Raw genomic sequence first — 16,120 nt, 5'->3', positions numbered from 1 at the left:
ACTAAGCACTTAGGTCACTTCATGGTGTCATTTAAGTTTTGGCATGGCCTCTGGATTCTTAGCTGTCTAATGTGCTGGGAAGTGCCTCCCCAAGCATGGATAATAGATATTAGGAATAAAAAAGGAAAGCAACCTTTTCATTTAAGGGCCAAATATACAGAAATTAGAATGACACAAGTTGTATCAGCTGCATATTGGGTCCTAGGTGCACAGTCTCCAGATATAATCAGTAGGTGCTCAGACAGATAATTACAGTCTTTCTGCAAAAAGCTTCATGTAGGAGAGCCACTTGCCTGCCTCCTACCACTTGCAGTATCGGAGCTGTTTTACTGTTGTGGATTGTGGAATTACAGCTTTCCAACTTCTGTTTGACAAAAGAAGCATTTTTTCTAGCACCTCTCGTTTCAGATGACTGCTGCACCAGGTAAGCGCTGGGCATCGGGAGTGATTTGTCAGTCTTTGCTGTAGACTCAGGAGTGAATTATATTTGTCAAAATACAATTTGCACAATAGATTTCCTGTTGCAAGGATTACAAGAGCAGTTAGTTGAGGGAGTGTTTGCTTTCTAGCCAGAGGGTATTGGTTGGTGCTCAAAATAGGGTCAAGATTGCTTTCTATATAGGAGTAAGGACAGTCCATTGTCATTTGAATTGTAACTTAAAATCTCTCTGGGTACACAACATGTGCAAGCACTGGTCATTCAGAAGTCATCTGTCCTGCCACAGGCAACCTGGCCTGTAGTCTTTGCGAAGGCAAGCATCAAATAATGACAGTAAGAAATTACAAAGCTTCTGGGGGCTTTTATGCCCACTTGCTGCCCATCACTTTAGGTGACTTGCATATAGCTGGTGGCACACGTACTGCAGCTTCAAATCCTGATACAGGTGTTACAAAAGTATCCGGTCACAATGTTTTTGGTCACACCTGAATATTTTATTTTTCCACACTTAGACCAGCCCTGGTAGCATCCAGCAAGTCGTAACTTTGCCCAAGGTAGAAAGCAGAGGTGGTGGCTCACATCATCCTCCCTAGGGCAGCTGCTTTCTCAGGTTCTTTAAATTTCTGTGGGCCGTGCTGCTGTTTCCCACTCCTGAGTGGTCACTTTCTTGCTGATGTGACTGTGGATCACGATCTTCATTTCAGAGTTAGGAGTGACGGTGGAGCCCCTGAAGGAACCTGTTCTCAGTCTGCATGTGCTCTCCTTGCAGATCACCTAAGGCCACGCTGTGCCACTCACATGGTGGCACTGTCTGTGCTGCCCCACTTTGTATTTGAATGAGCTATTTAAAACAATTAAATTAATTTTAGGGTAAAGGGGAGGGAGAAGCAGGCATACCCACTCACCCGTTCTCCTGGTTGCACGGCAGACTGTTGGCAGAGCGTTCTCTGTGCAGGTGGTAGGTCTGCAGAAGGATCTGCAGGAATCTGTTAATCTCTCTTAGATCAGTCTGAGATTCACTGAGATGCTGTTTGGCCTGGAAGGATATTTTTCAGCTTTTTATTAGTCATGAACAAATTTAACCCCTTAGCAACCAGAATCTTAGTGTGTAAGAGGTGTGTAAGACAATAGTAAAGAAAATACAGAATAGCGATAGTCTTGGCCAAATAAGTCATTGAAAGAGTTCGATGCAATCTTATGACAGAATGGAGTTGTACATCTCTGAGTTTACACATTTCCTCATTAGTTCAGTATATTGTTTTTAGTTGCTGACACTTGTGTAGTACTTTTTTCTTTTGAAAGAGCAGGGGGTTCCAGTGCTGGTGCGGGATAAGTCAGTGCTTCAGAGATCAGAGCTGATGTTTTATGCCAGCCAGATGCTTCCATTCGTTGTGAGCTATAGGAGGAAAGCAAAGGAGAACAGCAAGCATTTGGAGTGTCCTCAAAACTGAGAACACAATGGTTTGAACGTACCTCTTTCTCTAGAAAAACTGGAGTCCTGATGATAAAATGTAGTGTAAAATTTTATTGGTTTAATGCAAGTTTTCTTAATTTAAATTTATTTCTGGATTTTCTTAAACTCTCAGAAAGTAATTGCATAAGACCCTTGGCATTTATGGATATGGGAACCTGAATTTACACTCAGGTTTGAGTATAGTATTCCTGTTTGCTGATGTGCCTCTAATGACTTTATAAGCCAGCAAGCAGAAAAGAATGAGCATATGCAGGTAGAATTTAGACCCTCTGTGTGCCATAGTGAAAAAGATAATTTGCTATTAACAGAGTTATTGCTGTCTCAGATATTAATTAGTTAATACTTGTTTTGCTGCATCTGATAATGGAACGTACCTGAAACTTAAAATGGGACATAAATAATTCATAGCAACAAGCCTTAGAAAACTTATGATAAGCAGCTTTGCTATTAGAATATCTACATATCACTCAAACACTGAGTGTGTTTTAACTTTGTAGGAGGCAGGTACAGAGAAAGAGCAACTACTCAGTTATGCTGATAATGTACTCTGTAAGAAGGATAGGAGTGGCTCTGATACATTGCAAGGTAGTTATGAACCGGCCTCCACCTGGGGTTTCACCTGCTGTAAGCATACAAAGAGCCTTATAGTTTTTATTCAGCATATTCTAAAAGTCAGATAAAAGGTAACCTGCTGTGTTCAGTGGGTGTAAATATTAATATTAATTAATATTAATTGGTGTAAATCAGAGTAGTGTCACTGAAGTTGTGGAGATACATCCCCTAAACCAGCTCTAAGTTTGCTTGAGGAGTACAGGCTTGGGCTGTGTGAAGTCCCCATAGACCTAATAGTGCAAAGGCAAGGAGAAGGGAAAGAAATGGATCAAAGGGCTGGTGGCAAGGCATAAACAACAGAGGATGAATATTCTGCATAGCCTCCTTATACAAACTGTCCATTAACTTCAACTGCATTGCTTCTGCAAGACCTGCTGTACTTAAATATAGAAAAGGAAAGTGATTAGCAGAAAAAGTAGAAAGGGAGAAAAGTCTTGGGATCAGAGGAGATCAGGGGCGATGAAAAGAACCGAAAGACAGTAGATGGGGATTTTAAGCCACACATACTAATTTCTGAATCCAGCATGTTCGCACTTACATTTTAAAACTAGTGTTCGACATTCATCACTGGTGTAGCCTCTTCAACTTCAGCAGCCACACCACCAGTGAATTTGATCCTTCATGTTCATTTGCAGCCATTTTTTTCTCCAGTAAAAACAAACTTTCTGCTTATTCACACTTTGCATTTGTTGTAGTTACTTGCATGTAGGTGAACATATGGTGGTCTGATTGGGACAGAAAATGCAATTTCTTTCTGACTTCCACAGTATTATGTGAAAGTCCAGACAATTAAGTCTGGCATTCAGACACCCCGAAGCGTTGTGATAGGCAAGGAAGAGGGTCTGATTAAATATTTAAGCGTCCGGGCCCACTTTGCTGCTGCGACAGCGGATAGATGACACCTGGTGAAACCTGGTCTGTGGCCGGGCGGTGGGTAAGCGCTGGGAATGAGGAGGGCGCGGAGAGGAGTGCGCTGAGGAGGCTGCTGCCATACTATGGTCAGGAGGGAATGGATTTGGCACTGCTTCTGCCTCTGCCACTGTGACTGCATCATCCTGTGCCGAATGTCTTGTAGGTGATGGAAACCTCCCCGCTGCCTTGCGTGTCCCGTCCCTTGCATGCCATTCTCTGTCCCAGAAAGGGGGAAGGGGTGCTTGCACCAGGGCTTTTTTTTGCATGGAAATGTTCTGTGCCACCATCCAGTTGTGCTGGGGAATTGCTTCCAGTTGTAGCTCATCAAGGGATTGTTTGTCTTTTACTTGCTTTTAATTTCAGCAGGCGGGCAGTAGGATGCTGAGATAGTATTTGAAAGAAATTACCCATTAGGTTCAGATGATGCCGGTATTTGTCAGGGCTGTTAAATCAGGAGAACTCATTACAGTAAGAATATAGGACGATGACTTACTTCTGAATCAACGTGTTGGATTGCTTCTGTCTTTATTTGCTAATTAATAGCATCATGGAATAGATATTGATTTAAAAAAATAGATAGCAACAAGGGCAGCATTTTATACCTGCTATTTTCACCTGGATATTTACCTGTTTTTTGTTTCCATAATGACCTGCCTGTGACTGTCAATTCCTCTCAGTTTTTCTGGAAATGAGGATTTGCAGGGTTGTGTAGGGTTGGGCCATTAGGCTGAGGAGGATGGGTGGATTTACTATGGACCTTCCTAGTTAGTGGGACTTTAACTTGCCTTAAGCAGAGAGCTTGGATTATGGTGTGTGAATGGGATCAGGTGCTGTATTTGACATTTTTTGTTTATCTGTTGAATTTATTAGACTTGTGTGTCTATTGTCAAGGAGGACTACCCATTGCTAATGTTGGGGGGGGTTATGCTTTTTCATAAATCCATCCATTTAGTTATGTTTTGTTGAAAAGTCCTCCACCTTCCAGCACTCTGTCTAGATACAGGTGCCCATCCTAGTTGTCTTACAGCAGCATTGTGGTTTAAATAGTGGTAAAATGGATCTTGTCTGGATCTTAACAGGATGCAAACTGTGTATTTACAATGTGTTGTTTTCTATGTATGCCTGTTGCTTCAATGCACATGTGGGACCCTGCTGTTCTCCATGTTGTGGAAGTACAGACTGAAAAACTGCCCTGAGGAGTTTACTGTTTCACCAGAGGAAGGAAAGGGGGAAAAAGGAAAGAGACAGTTAAAAACTGAGAGACTTGCCTTGCAAGGTTACACGTGGAGTTAGGCCAAGAATAGACCATGGTGCTCTAGGTGCCTTGAGTGCTGCACCAGACTACACTAAGCATATGTATTTTTCTGATTTAATGTGTTGTAAGTCTTAATGTTAAACAAAACTAGAGATGATGTTTGACAAGCCAAGTGTGTAAATATGAGCTGATTGCACTCCTGTACATGCTAGAGGCTGGGTTCATTTGCCCAGTAGCTTCAGAGATTTTCAGAGATTCAGTTTGTCCCAAAAAAAAGGTTTTAATTGCTGCTTTTTGTTTGATGCAAGGGATTTTAAGTATGAAGTCTGTATAAACAGGTATATGCATGTACTGATGTACAAATACACACATGGTCACACTTAGCCAAAGGAAGATACTCAGTTTATATTTCATGGAACAGATGCATGAGGCAGAGACTCCAATGGGAAGGTGCTTTCTGAGCTGAGCGATGCTCTTACTGCAGAGCACAAGGCCAGTGTTGCTGGTGCTCCCTTCCCTGTTGGGACAGCACCTGGCAAACTCATCGGAGTGAAACAATCCATATACTCATTAAAACCAAATTCAGGAAAATATCTTTGTACTATAAACCATATGTTTAGATGGTGGGTATTGATTTACACCCTCAGCTTCTTTGGAGCATCTACTGCCTGGATTCTGGCATTAACCAGACCCCCATGCGGTGGCAGGGCGGTGACCGCTTCTCTGTATTGCTAATGCTCTCAATTTTAACGAGTCTGATTATAGTTGGTGTTTTTCTTAAAGCTTCATTACTGCTTAAAGGCATGAGATTATAACCTGATCCTAACCTTTATAGAAAAGTTTCAAACCTGGATGTGCAGGGAAGTAGGCTTGACGTACATTCTAAAAAAAAAAAAAATTAAAAAGTGAGGGGAAAAAGAGAACTGAAGTGCTTTGCGGCTTTTTTATTTAATACCAATAATTGTGGGGTTTGTTTAATAGGGTTTTTTTAAGCTTGTCTCATGGTCCTGAATTTTATGGATTACTTTTTCACTTATGGCACTGACTGATGCCTCGTCCCACCATCTTCTCCATATGTGTTCAGAAACCCAGCAACACTGGACTCACACCCTTAGAAATTCAACAATGCCTTTTTTCCCTCAAAAAAAAAATAAAAAGAGACTATTCTCATGGCTTTCCATACACACACCATTTTTCTCAGAGCCAGAGGCAATTCCCACAGCAAAAGCAGTCAGTCATCAACTAAGTAGGATGCTTACTTATCATGGAACTGCCTGCGGAAACAAGGCTGTTTCTCTAAACACAGCAGAGCCTCCACGTCGGCACCCGCAAAGGAAGGAGATGCTGCCGGTTGCCGCTCGTTGCTGCCTGGCAGGTGCTGCCTTATCTGCCTCTGTTTCATTAGTGCATAATTGAGCGATTGCTGAATTAGTTATTTCTTGCTCAGAGCTCAGCGCAGCAAACAGAATCCCTCCGGGATGCTCCAGTTCACCTTGCCCTGCCCTCTGAGGGGGTTTCCTGTGCTCTTCTTGCCATCTGGGCTGTTTCCTGGAAAGCCAGTGCTACATAGGGTCTGGTCCTGTCCCAAGACATTCACTGGGCTCTGCAACACTGGAGCCTGATCCAGTTAGCTATGTAGGCATCACCTCCCCCTTTGCTGCCATTCTGCAGGTTGGGTGCTTGAAGCACTTCCCTGGGAAGTGGAGGACCAAGGGTCAGCCACCTCTCCTGCCCAGGGAAGCTGCAACTTTCGTTTCCCACCTCCTCCCACCCTGATGGACTCATGCTATTCTAGATCAGTGTACTGGTGTTTTTCTTTCCTTTAGAGCTGCTGAGAGCAAAATCATTCCCAGTTCTCTTGTAGTTCTTATATTTTACATTAATCCGTCACCAGATAAAACACAGGGAATCCCACACCAGACCCATGGATGTCTCACCTTTGTTGCATGCCCTACCCATGGGGATGCAATCCCACCAGCCCAGGCTGCATTCTGCAGGAGATGCTGACCCCGACAGCTTGAGAGAAACCTCATTGTGGAAGGCTTCCTTTTCACACTGTCACCTATATATGTTTTTAAATTTCTTTTGAAGCTGGTTAAGCTATCTTTTATGTGAAAGGTAACCCAAGCTGTGCTCCTGAGCTGAGGCACTGATGCTGAGATAAATGCACCAGTCATGTGTTTTACATATTCAATATGATCCCTGCTGTCAGAGTGCAGTCAATTACTGCAGGAGCTGCTCTAGCACCGACTCATCTTTATTGCATTCAGAATGAAAAAAAGAAGTTTTGTTCTCCAACTCAAACAAGACATCAGAATGAAAAATTATCAAATGCTGTTCCAGTGCCATGACAGATAAACAGCAGGATTAAACAATTGCCACGATATTTTATCCAAAATAGCTGAATGAAAAGCCTTAGCAGTTGAGTCAAAGGCACACTGGTTTCATGCTGATGTTTTCAGTGGCAATTCTGGTGTATTGAAGATGGTTTATTTCTAATCATCTTGCAGCACTAGATCTTTGCATGGCCTTTCTATTTGGTAACTTCTCTCTGGATCTCGTGTCTTCTGTCCTGCTCAGTGCACATGTGCGGTTGTGCATGTAGAAAGCACTGCAATTCCATTTGTTGATTTTCCTGAAAAAAGAAAAGGGCTGTGCACAATGTACACACCTGTACATATGTACTTGCAGGAGGTGTGTACCAGTGATAGTGTAGGGCACTCCCATGTTAAATACCAGGCTTGTTTTTCCAGTCCTGTCACTGTCCTTAGACCTTATCGACATCAGAAAGTTTCAGCAGTGAATGTTAAATCGGTTTTTAGTTTAAATGAACAGACTTCATATGGACCCCCTGTGCTCACACCCTAATTTCAGTTTAAGGAGGGCCTGTTTCACATTAGATTAAAGTAATCTTACAAGCAAAAGGTAAAAGATAAAACAACTGCAATCTTTGGAATGGCACTTTTAAGAGCTTCTAAGCTGGGAGTTTCTACAATTTATCTGGGAGTCGGTGCTTGGATACACACTGCTCCTTGTCCAGTGTAATATAAGGTAAAATGAGGTTGTGTGAAATGTTGCTGGGGTTGGTTTTAGAGGAAGTGTTTTACTTTGCACTGCCACCGACTTGCAGCACTGTTGGTCACCAGGGCACAAGGGAGGGAGGTACAAAAGTTTTTTGGCACAGAGCTGGAAATGCTCGTTTCGCTGCACTCTTCTTGCCTTGGGTCAAACCAAAACTAATTTGGTCTGCATCAAAATAAGAGTGCCTCAGGTGGCCTTTTGCATAGGTTTAACTGTGTTGGTAGCAAATCTCACCTGTAGGTAAATTGATGCAAACAACTTTTACTTGTACAGACATGATGTCGGTGTAATTGAGTCATTTGATTTCTTCCTAATAGCACTGGTGAAGCTCAGTTAAGGCTGGTAAAGTTCTTTGCAGTTCTCAGAGGAAAAGTTTGGGCCAAGTGTAAATGTTGTTATAGAGCAGGGGTGTCAAACTCATTTTCACTGGGGGCCACGTCAGCCTCGTGTTTGCCTTCAAAGGGCCAAATGTGATTTTAGGACTGCATAAGTGTAACTACTCCTACATTTATACAGTCCTGAAGTCACATTTAGCCCTTTGAAGTCGACTGCAAGGCTGATGTGGTCCCCGGTGAAAATGAGTTTGACACCCCTGTTATAGAAGGTATTTAATGTGCTCTGTTATAAATGCAGCCGAGGCACCCAGCCTATGAATAACACTCTCTGAAACTCTTTCTATTTGAAGTTAATGTTTAACAGGAATGAGGCAAACACTGCCTGAAAGCCGGCTTTGTGGCACCATAGCCAAGCCCTGCCTTGGGTGGGTGTGCTCCTGCTCTCTCTGCCAGGGTGGTTTTGCTTACTGTGATTCAAATGATCCAACAGGATCCTTCATGGAGCTGAAGGTGCTCTGTCACATAGTTAACAGCACAACAAAACCCGAATGGCATTGAAATTTTGAAAACTGAGGCACTAGTGACCCGCAGACAAAACTGCCCCATCCATCTGTCTGTCCATGCTTTGTCTCAGCGCCTGCATCCCAGTCAGACAGAGGCTCCCTGCAGCACACCTAACACATGAGCTGGTGCAGGTCAGACAAGGCAGGACACGTGGAGTCCCAAATTGCCAGCATGGCAACGCTGTGGCAGCACACGTGAGGGGTCCATGGCTCTGCCCAGCTGGGGTGCAGTAAGTGGGGTGATCCCCCTTCCCAGTCCTTTAACTCACCATGGAAATCTATTTCTACATCGACCTGCTGTGTCATCCAACTCAGGTTGTTGTAGCTCAGGCCCCAGAAGATGTGTAGGCACCCTGCTTTATCTAGGTGTTTTATCTAGGCTAATTAGGTCAGTGCTTTGTCCAGGCTAATTGCCTCTACTAATGAGTCTGAACACAGTGTCACTGGCACAGCCATGTTGCGCCTGGTTCCAGTGCCGGCTCCTTCGCTCGTTTACATGTGGGCATGGCAGAAGGTCTCCAGCACTTTTGGTCCACACCAGGACAGACCAAAAGGGCCCAAAGCAGGTCGAGGTCTCAGGGCAGAAGCAGATATTTAAAGTGTTCACAGAGTCTTGGCAGCAGCAGCGTCATTGCCCAACAGTGGCAAGAGAGCCAAAACCACAGCCAGGCTGCGAATGTGGGGACACAGTGGTGTGAGGAGACACAGAGACCTTCCTCCTGCCAGCCAGAGCCCACTGGATTTCACATCCACATCACAAGGCTGCCCTGCCTGTGGAGATCTCAGGGAGATTGGGCAGCAGTGCAGCCAGGAGCAAGGAACACCCCTCAAGTGTGTGGGGGTGAAGAAGAGAGGTTATGGTGGAGACAGCAAAAGGCACCTTCCAGGTGAGCCCCTGCGTGGGTTTGCAGGTTGGCCCCAGGTGCTGGTGGGATCCCAGCCAGGAGTCCTCAGGGCCCTGGTGCGGGGACCGATGGCCCGAGCTGTACCTAAGTGGGGACACTGGTATTAGCACTGGTCAGAAGTGCTTTTGACAACTGTTTTTTTTTTTTTCTGATAGAAAATGCCAATTTATTTGAAAGATATTTCTATGGGAAACAAAAGCTTTGCAGGAACTTGTAATCTGGAATGAATTCTTCCCTTCTGGTCAGGATAAGCAATGTCACATTCCCAAGATATAAATGATGACAGGTCAGACCTAGTGCTTGAACCTGGGTCTCCTGAAATCCAAATAAGTGCTGAAACCATTAAGCAATGAGTGAGAGCTGTCTATCTGTCTCGCAGCTCTTTTCCTCCCATAGTCTGCTGTGGGTTTTTTTTCATACAAAATGATCATGTTCATGTGCAGAACAAAAATTTTCAGTCTCATAAATTTAAATCCCATCACACTGGTGCACAAGCACCACAGAGTTTATAGGGCTTGCAGAAACCCTCCTTGGTGGCTGCTCTGTTTCCATTGTGTGAAATGAATATAAGATGTGTAAGTTAGATTGGGTCTTTTGTGTTGAAGACACACAAAATCCGTGTTGCTTGGGGAAATTAGCCTAGTCTTACGATTTTTTTGAGTGCACACAGTCAGCGGCGTTTGCAGTTGCTGCGTAAGTAAAAGAGGAAAAAGAAACACTACTGGGGGCTGCCCCAGCAGGAGAGAAATGATGACACTGCTCCTTCTTACTCTTGCCTTCCCGCCACAGCCAAGCCAGAGTGGAAGCAGGAGCACGGGTTTTCCTTCGGCAACAGCTTTGGTCCTGTTTCATGGCTGGTGATGTGTCCAGACATACACATCTCCAGGCAGTAACATGGTGCAGTGGTACAGGAGTAGCCACCAGCATATGGAAACCATCACCCTCACAGCAAAGTGGTGCCCCACTGCCAGGAGTTCCCCATCGCCATCTTCAGGGGGAAGGACAGGGCAGGTGCTGGGGTGGCTGAGCAGGAGGAGAAAAAGCAAACACCTGAAACATCCATGTGCTCCCAAAGTCTGCCTTGAGCTAAATCACAAGATGCTTATATAAAAATGCAGTTAATTATTACAAAGCAATGAAGCGAGGAAATACAGACATGCACAATGTATCTCCTGCATTAATTAGTTGCTAAAAATGCAGATCACAACATCTCTGAAGCTGCAAATGGGTCAGTAGCAAAACCATCTCTCCTGGTTAATGTGCTGAGAATCACTCTCTGTGAGGCTCCTCCCAAAGGTTCTCAGGGTCAGAGGCAGCTCTGAGAAATGTGTTTAGATGAGGATGCAGGAGCACTTAACTGCTCAGGTCTGAGAAATATCTAAAAATATGAAGAGAAGTTAAACCTAGAAAGGTCCACTTGAATTTGAAAAAGCCTCAGCCTGTTGTATATGCGCTGCAGAGCATACACATATGGAACCAAGCATAAAAATAATCCCTGCCTTCAGTATCTGTATGAACTTTGGCCAAACATGTTAAAAACAAGGTTAGGGATGAGAGAAACATCCATCTCCAGCATTATGGAGACTGAAGTTGTTCGTAGACTTCACATCAGATGGTGCTATGCCTGGGTCTGCCAAGAAGGCAGGTTTTGGAGGTTGGGGTAGAGGGGTGAGGGATCTGACAGCATTTATGTTTTGGGCAATGAACAGACCCAAAACTTTGTGTTGGACTTTCAAGTGCATTGGCCACTGTCAGGCAAAATCTTAATTGCCAAAACAGGGTGCCTCTAGCCTCTTTCTTTCGAGTTTGCAAATTCAGGTTTCATATTACTGTAGAAAAATGATTGGTTTGAATAAGATCACAAGCAGCATGCCTGAAGGAATTCTTTCTTATGGTCATGGATAACTGAAGCAAAACAACGACCGGTGGCAAACAGAACAGATGTGTTTCCCCACTGGTGACAAGAAGAGCTGTAAACCCACTGGCAGCAGAAGGTGTAACTACCCTGAACACCCTGTTATCCCAGGACAACTCCACATAAAACTTTCCTCAAACTCTTTTCCAGCCACTTCCAATCAGCACAAGCCTCTGCAGAAACACGAGGCAGGTATTCCTGTTTCCAGGGGCTGCGGTTGACCTCTGCAGCTGGCCTGGGCTTTTCCTCAGGTAGCATTATCTTACCAACTTTTACTCCACTCCTGCTTGTTTTAGAGAGGACAAGCTACCTATTACAGCTTCATCTTCCTCTTCTGTTGTCCTTGCCTTTTTTTGTCTCCCAGTTTTGTTAGGGTACTCCACTTTGAGAAGAAACTTGCCCTAAACAAAAACTAATGTGCAGAAGAGGACATTAAAAATGTCTTACCATTGGGAACGAAGTGAAGACAGTTCACTTCTTTAATGTTTCACTACTGGTCAGCAGTAAAATAGAAGAAAAATTAGTTTGGAAAAGATTTAAAGGAACAAATGATGTTTTGCTGCTGTGTGTTGATTTTAAGTAAAAGATCTAAATGTAAAAGAGAAGAATTAGTCATTGCTCAGAAAACACCAATTGTTACATGTCTCCAGATGGCCATGAGACACTTAGGGCATTATGAGGACTGTGCTGTCGTGCACCCTCTGCAACTGAAAAATTGTCTGCTTTTTAAATTAATGTGCAAATAAAAATATCTGCAAATTTGTTACCACTTACACAAGGAGTTTTTCAATATTGATTATTTACTGAGTCAGGTCTGAAGTAGCTTCTTTCCTCCTGATCTTTTTTCTCTTGTTTTTGTCTTTCTAAAGAGGAGGGCATTTCTACAGAAACAATGAAGAAATTGGCAATTTCAAAACATAATTAGGAGCTTTTTGTTCTCACTTTAAGGACATTTCACACTATGACCCAATAATAAGCAGAACAAAATTCCACCAACTGAAACAGTCAGCTAGGGTTCTTAATGTTTAAAAAAAAAAGGCACTATTAATGCATGGAACTCACCTCTGAATAAGGGAGTGAAATTAAGTTATTCCAGTGAAGTGAGGGAAAAATTTTCCAGTAGCGTTGTCTCAATTGACTTATGGTCTGCCCTGGGAACATATCAGATATTTGCTATGCCAGTGACAAATTTTTAAAGCCAGTGTTCTTTTTGCAACCATGTATTGCAACCAAAAGATGTGTATTTAGTTTCAAGTGTGTTCTTAATCCTGCAAATATACACGTACATACAGAAAATAGAAGTAAACTCATTGAATTTACTAGGACTTCTTCATGCTGAAAATTGAGATCGATTTGTTTGCAGATTCATATGCCCATTCATTTACCTGCCTGCGATGCAAAATCAGCTTGAGAAAGCTCCAGGTGATAAGAGGCAACAACCCCAACTTTTCAGACATGTTTTGTAACATTGCTTTAAAAGGTTTTCTTTAAGCCGCTTTCCAAATTGATTTGGTTGTATTTGTTTGGTTTTAAAGCTACATAGCCAGTTTATAACAGTGCCCACAGGAAAAAAGAGTTGTTATTTTTTTATGTGGTGTTGGTAGTCTGGTCTTTGATTCCTTCTGCGTGTCTAGTGTCAGTCAAACTGGCCACAATAATTTATCTGAGCATTTGGCCCCAAGAGAAGATTCATGCCGAAGTACCAGATTAAGATGGCATCATTAGAGCCTCCTATATACTTTGACATGAATATTGCCAGGCAAGAATTGTTTCTGCTGCCTCATCCTCTGGCTTCTCTTGTTCACGCTGACACCTGCTTTTAGACTCTTTCCAAGCAGAGCACAAGCTTCTGTATGATGCTCTGATATACAAGGGAAGTTTTCTTGCAACAAAATCATATGCAGGGATGAGCATGGCTACAGTTGGTCACAGTGGAATGTTACCTGGTGAGGGAGGTGTAACTGACTTTAACCTTGAAAGGCTTTCACCCAGAAGTCTGCTTATTGAACTGTCTCACAGGTACATGTATGTGCACAGGAGAACATGGATGTTACCTGCACACACCAGAGCCAGGGTCCAAACCGGTGACACTGCAGACCGTGGGGAGTCTGGTCCATTTCCATGGGCTGGGGATGGGACCTCACCTGTTTAGAAGTTGTTTAACTTCACTGTAACTGCAGCACGGGGGTAGCCCTGCCTTGCTTTCACTTCAGTGGTGAAGATGCACAGTATAAGCGTGGACGCAGTAGCATGGCATCCTTCTTGCACCTTAAACTCCTCACATGTGAGCCTACTGCTCTGTGCTCCCAAATATCTGCTACATTTTGTCTGTTTACTTCCAAAAAACCACCTTTTTCCGCTTCCCCATTTGTTGTTTTGTGTGATCTTTACAAAATGTGGCATTTCTGTCTAAACAGTTTGCCAAAGGCCTCTGACAAACAATATTAAGTTGGCAGTCATGAGGCATTAAAGAAGTGAACTGTCTTCACTTCATACCCAATCCTAAGGTAGTTTTAAATCTCGGAGCTTTTGACTCAGTGGTTGTCATGGGCTCCAGTTTTGGGATACTCAGAACTGGAATACATGGGCCTGATTTTGAGAAAGTGCTGTGTTCCCTTTCTGCAAATGTTAGTCCTTAAACACATTTCAAAAATATGCACAATTTCGTCAGAGTCAGTCAACACCCTGGAATTTCAGACTGTGAGGCATTTCTGCCATCTTTCCTGTTTTCATGCAGTCATACTTTCTAAATTCATTTTCAGATGATTTTATGCCTGGCAGAAGCGTATAAAGAAAATTGAGAGAAATACCTTTAATGATTTGTGAGTGACATATTTGGGTTTGTGGGTGTTTAATTCTGACTTGCTGTTGTTTGATAACTTTTAAAAGGATTAAATTTTACATTTTAAAATGAAAAAAAATAAGGTAGACTAAAATTTCCTACATATAATGATCTATTTCTCAATGCTGTTTATAAGGGAAAATGCTGTTGCTTTTAATAGAACTCATATCTGTTTAGTCCCAGTTGAAATCCAAATAAACAGAACAATCCTCCTTCTGTTGAATGCAAGGCCACTGTAACTTATGTTACCAACATTTCTTTTTATTTTCAGAATAATTATTTATTTCTGAAAATGTCATGTAAGTATCAGTGTGCTTGATCAAATATCCAAGAACAGAGATTAAATGATCATAGTCAAGAGAGGAGATGTGAATTAAATAGTAGCATGTACAGTTGGTTTTCCTTGGTGAATTCCAGTGAAAGCTCAGCTTGGCCTGGATCCTGCAGAAGCAGAAGACCAATAGTGTTCTGAAATGAAAAGCCACCTTTGTAAACGGCTTGTTTAATCTTGCATCTCCTTGCACCTTCCATCAGGAAGCTTTTTGATGCCAGCTCAGCATCAGAGCACCACTAGTTAGCATGTACGCTCACAAACTCAGCACTTCGGCTGAATAACCCAGGGAGGTTATATCTGAACCCTGTAGAAGCTGGTGATGCATTGCAATCCGATGGACTGTCCTTCCACAGGACATCTTTTGCAACACTCTAGGTCCTCACCAAGGGATGAGTACATAGTCTACAGCTACCATGGTGCCAAGTTTCTGAACAAATCTGCTCAATTATTTAGCCACTGGATTCTCCTAGTGGGACTGAAAATGTGCAGGAGGCAATGATTTCTCTACTAGGAAAAATAATGAATTAAATAAAGAGAGGACAATAATGCTTGAGGTTTTTCTCTCACAATAAGATGGAGAAGCAATTAATCTGAGTAGCGCTGTTTTTTGAAAAAGTTGGCCACATTTGCTTTCCTAGTAGCATTCTTTTGTTTGTTTGTAGGTCCAGCTGCCCAGCGCCAGGTCCAGAATGGGCCATCTCCAGATGAGATGGAAGCACAGAGAAGGTGAGTGGAGTTCATCAGTTATGGCAGAGTTCTAGTTTGTAATGGGTCAATGTGCAGTCCTTGCTCCCCAATAAGTACTGTTCTTTATACTCATACTTCTTTTAAGCTGATTGTGAGTTTTCTGTAATTATTGCTAATGATTCTGTAATGACTTTTTAAGGGCGAACTGAAGCCCTAGGCAAACTTTTTGCTCAGAGGCAAGTGTGAGGCATGCCAGTGTTCAGAGTTAAAGACAAAACTTGTTTAAAAGTAATTTGTTGAGCGTGTGTTTCTCAAACACATTGAGAAAGCCTAATCTTATCCTGTTCTGGATCACCTGCTGTCAGTAGACAGTCATATTGCCCAGGGAGCATCTGATGTACCATATACATTCTCATTTTGCTTATGGCTACTTTCTGTACCATATGCCATTCCTTTTATGAATGCTTTGCTCTAAGTCACCAAAATAAGGAAGATGCTTATGTCTAGACTTAGTGCCATTATTACACATGGCCTTTTCTTTTTCTAGCCACCAGGAGTGGTCTTGACATCAAAGGGAAGGTAGGCAGGAGTGTCCATCCTTACATGCCTATCTCCATAATCAAATTATGAGGCCTATCTCATTTCAGCTTTGCTGATTCAACTGAGATCCCTCTAGCAGCCATAGAAATCCCTGTAGCAGCAGTATCTTCAGCTTCCATCATTAAGAGTAAGATATGCCTATCCTATTCTGGGCAAAGTCTTCTAG

General features: G+C 42.8%; 1 protein-coding gene across 8 annotated transcripts in view; it reads left to right on the top strand.

Moving 5' to 3' along the window:
• Positions 1 to 16,120, top strand: part of EVL (Enah/Vasp-like) — a 157,699-nt gene that overhangs the window by 121,156 nt on the left and 20,423 nt on the right. For all 8 annotated transcript variants that reach the window (XM_065063493.1, XM_065063489.1, XM_065063490.1 and 5 more), the window contains exon 4: positions 15,330 to 15,393. In XM_065063493.1, coding sequence (XP_064919565.1) covers positions 15,330 to 15,393 — 64 coding nt within the window. The remainder of the gene's footprint in view (positions 1 to 15,329; positions 15,394 to 16,120) is intronic.

Source organism: Columba livia, chromosome 5 (assembly GCF_036013475.1).
Source record: "Columba livia isolate bColLiv1 breed racing homer chromosome 5, bColLiv1.pat.W.v2, whole genome shotgun sequence".
NCBI lineage: Eukaryota > Metazoa > Chordata > Aves > Columbiformes > Columbidae > Columba > Columba livia.
The sequence above is the reverse complement of the archived record's forward strand: the minus strand, read 5'-3'. Positions and strand labels throughout refer to the sequence as shown.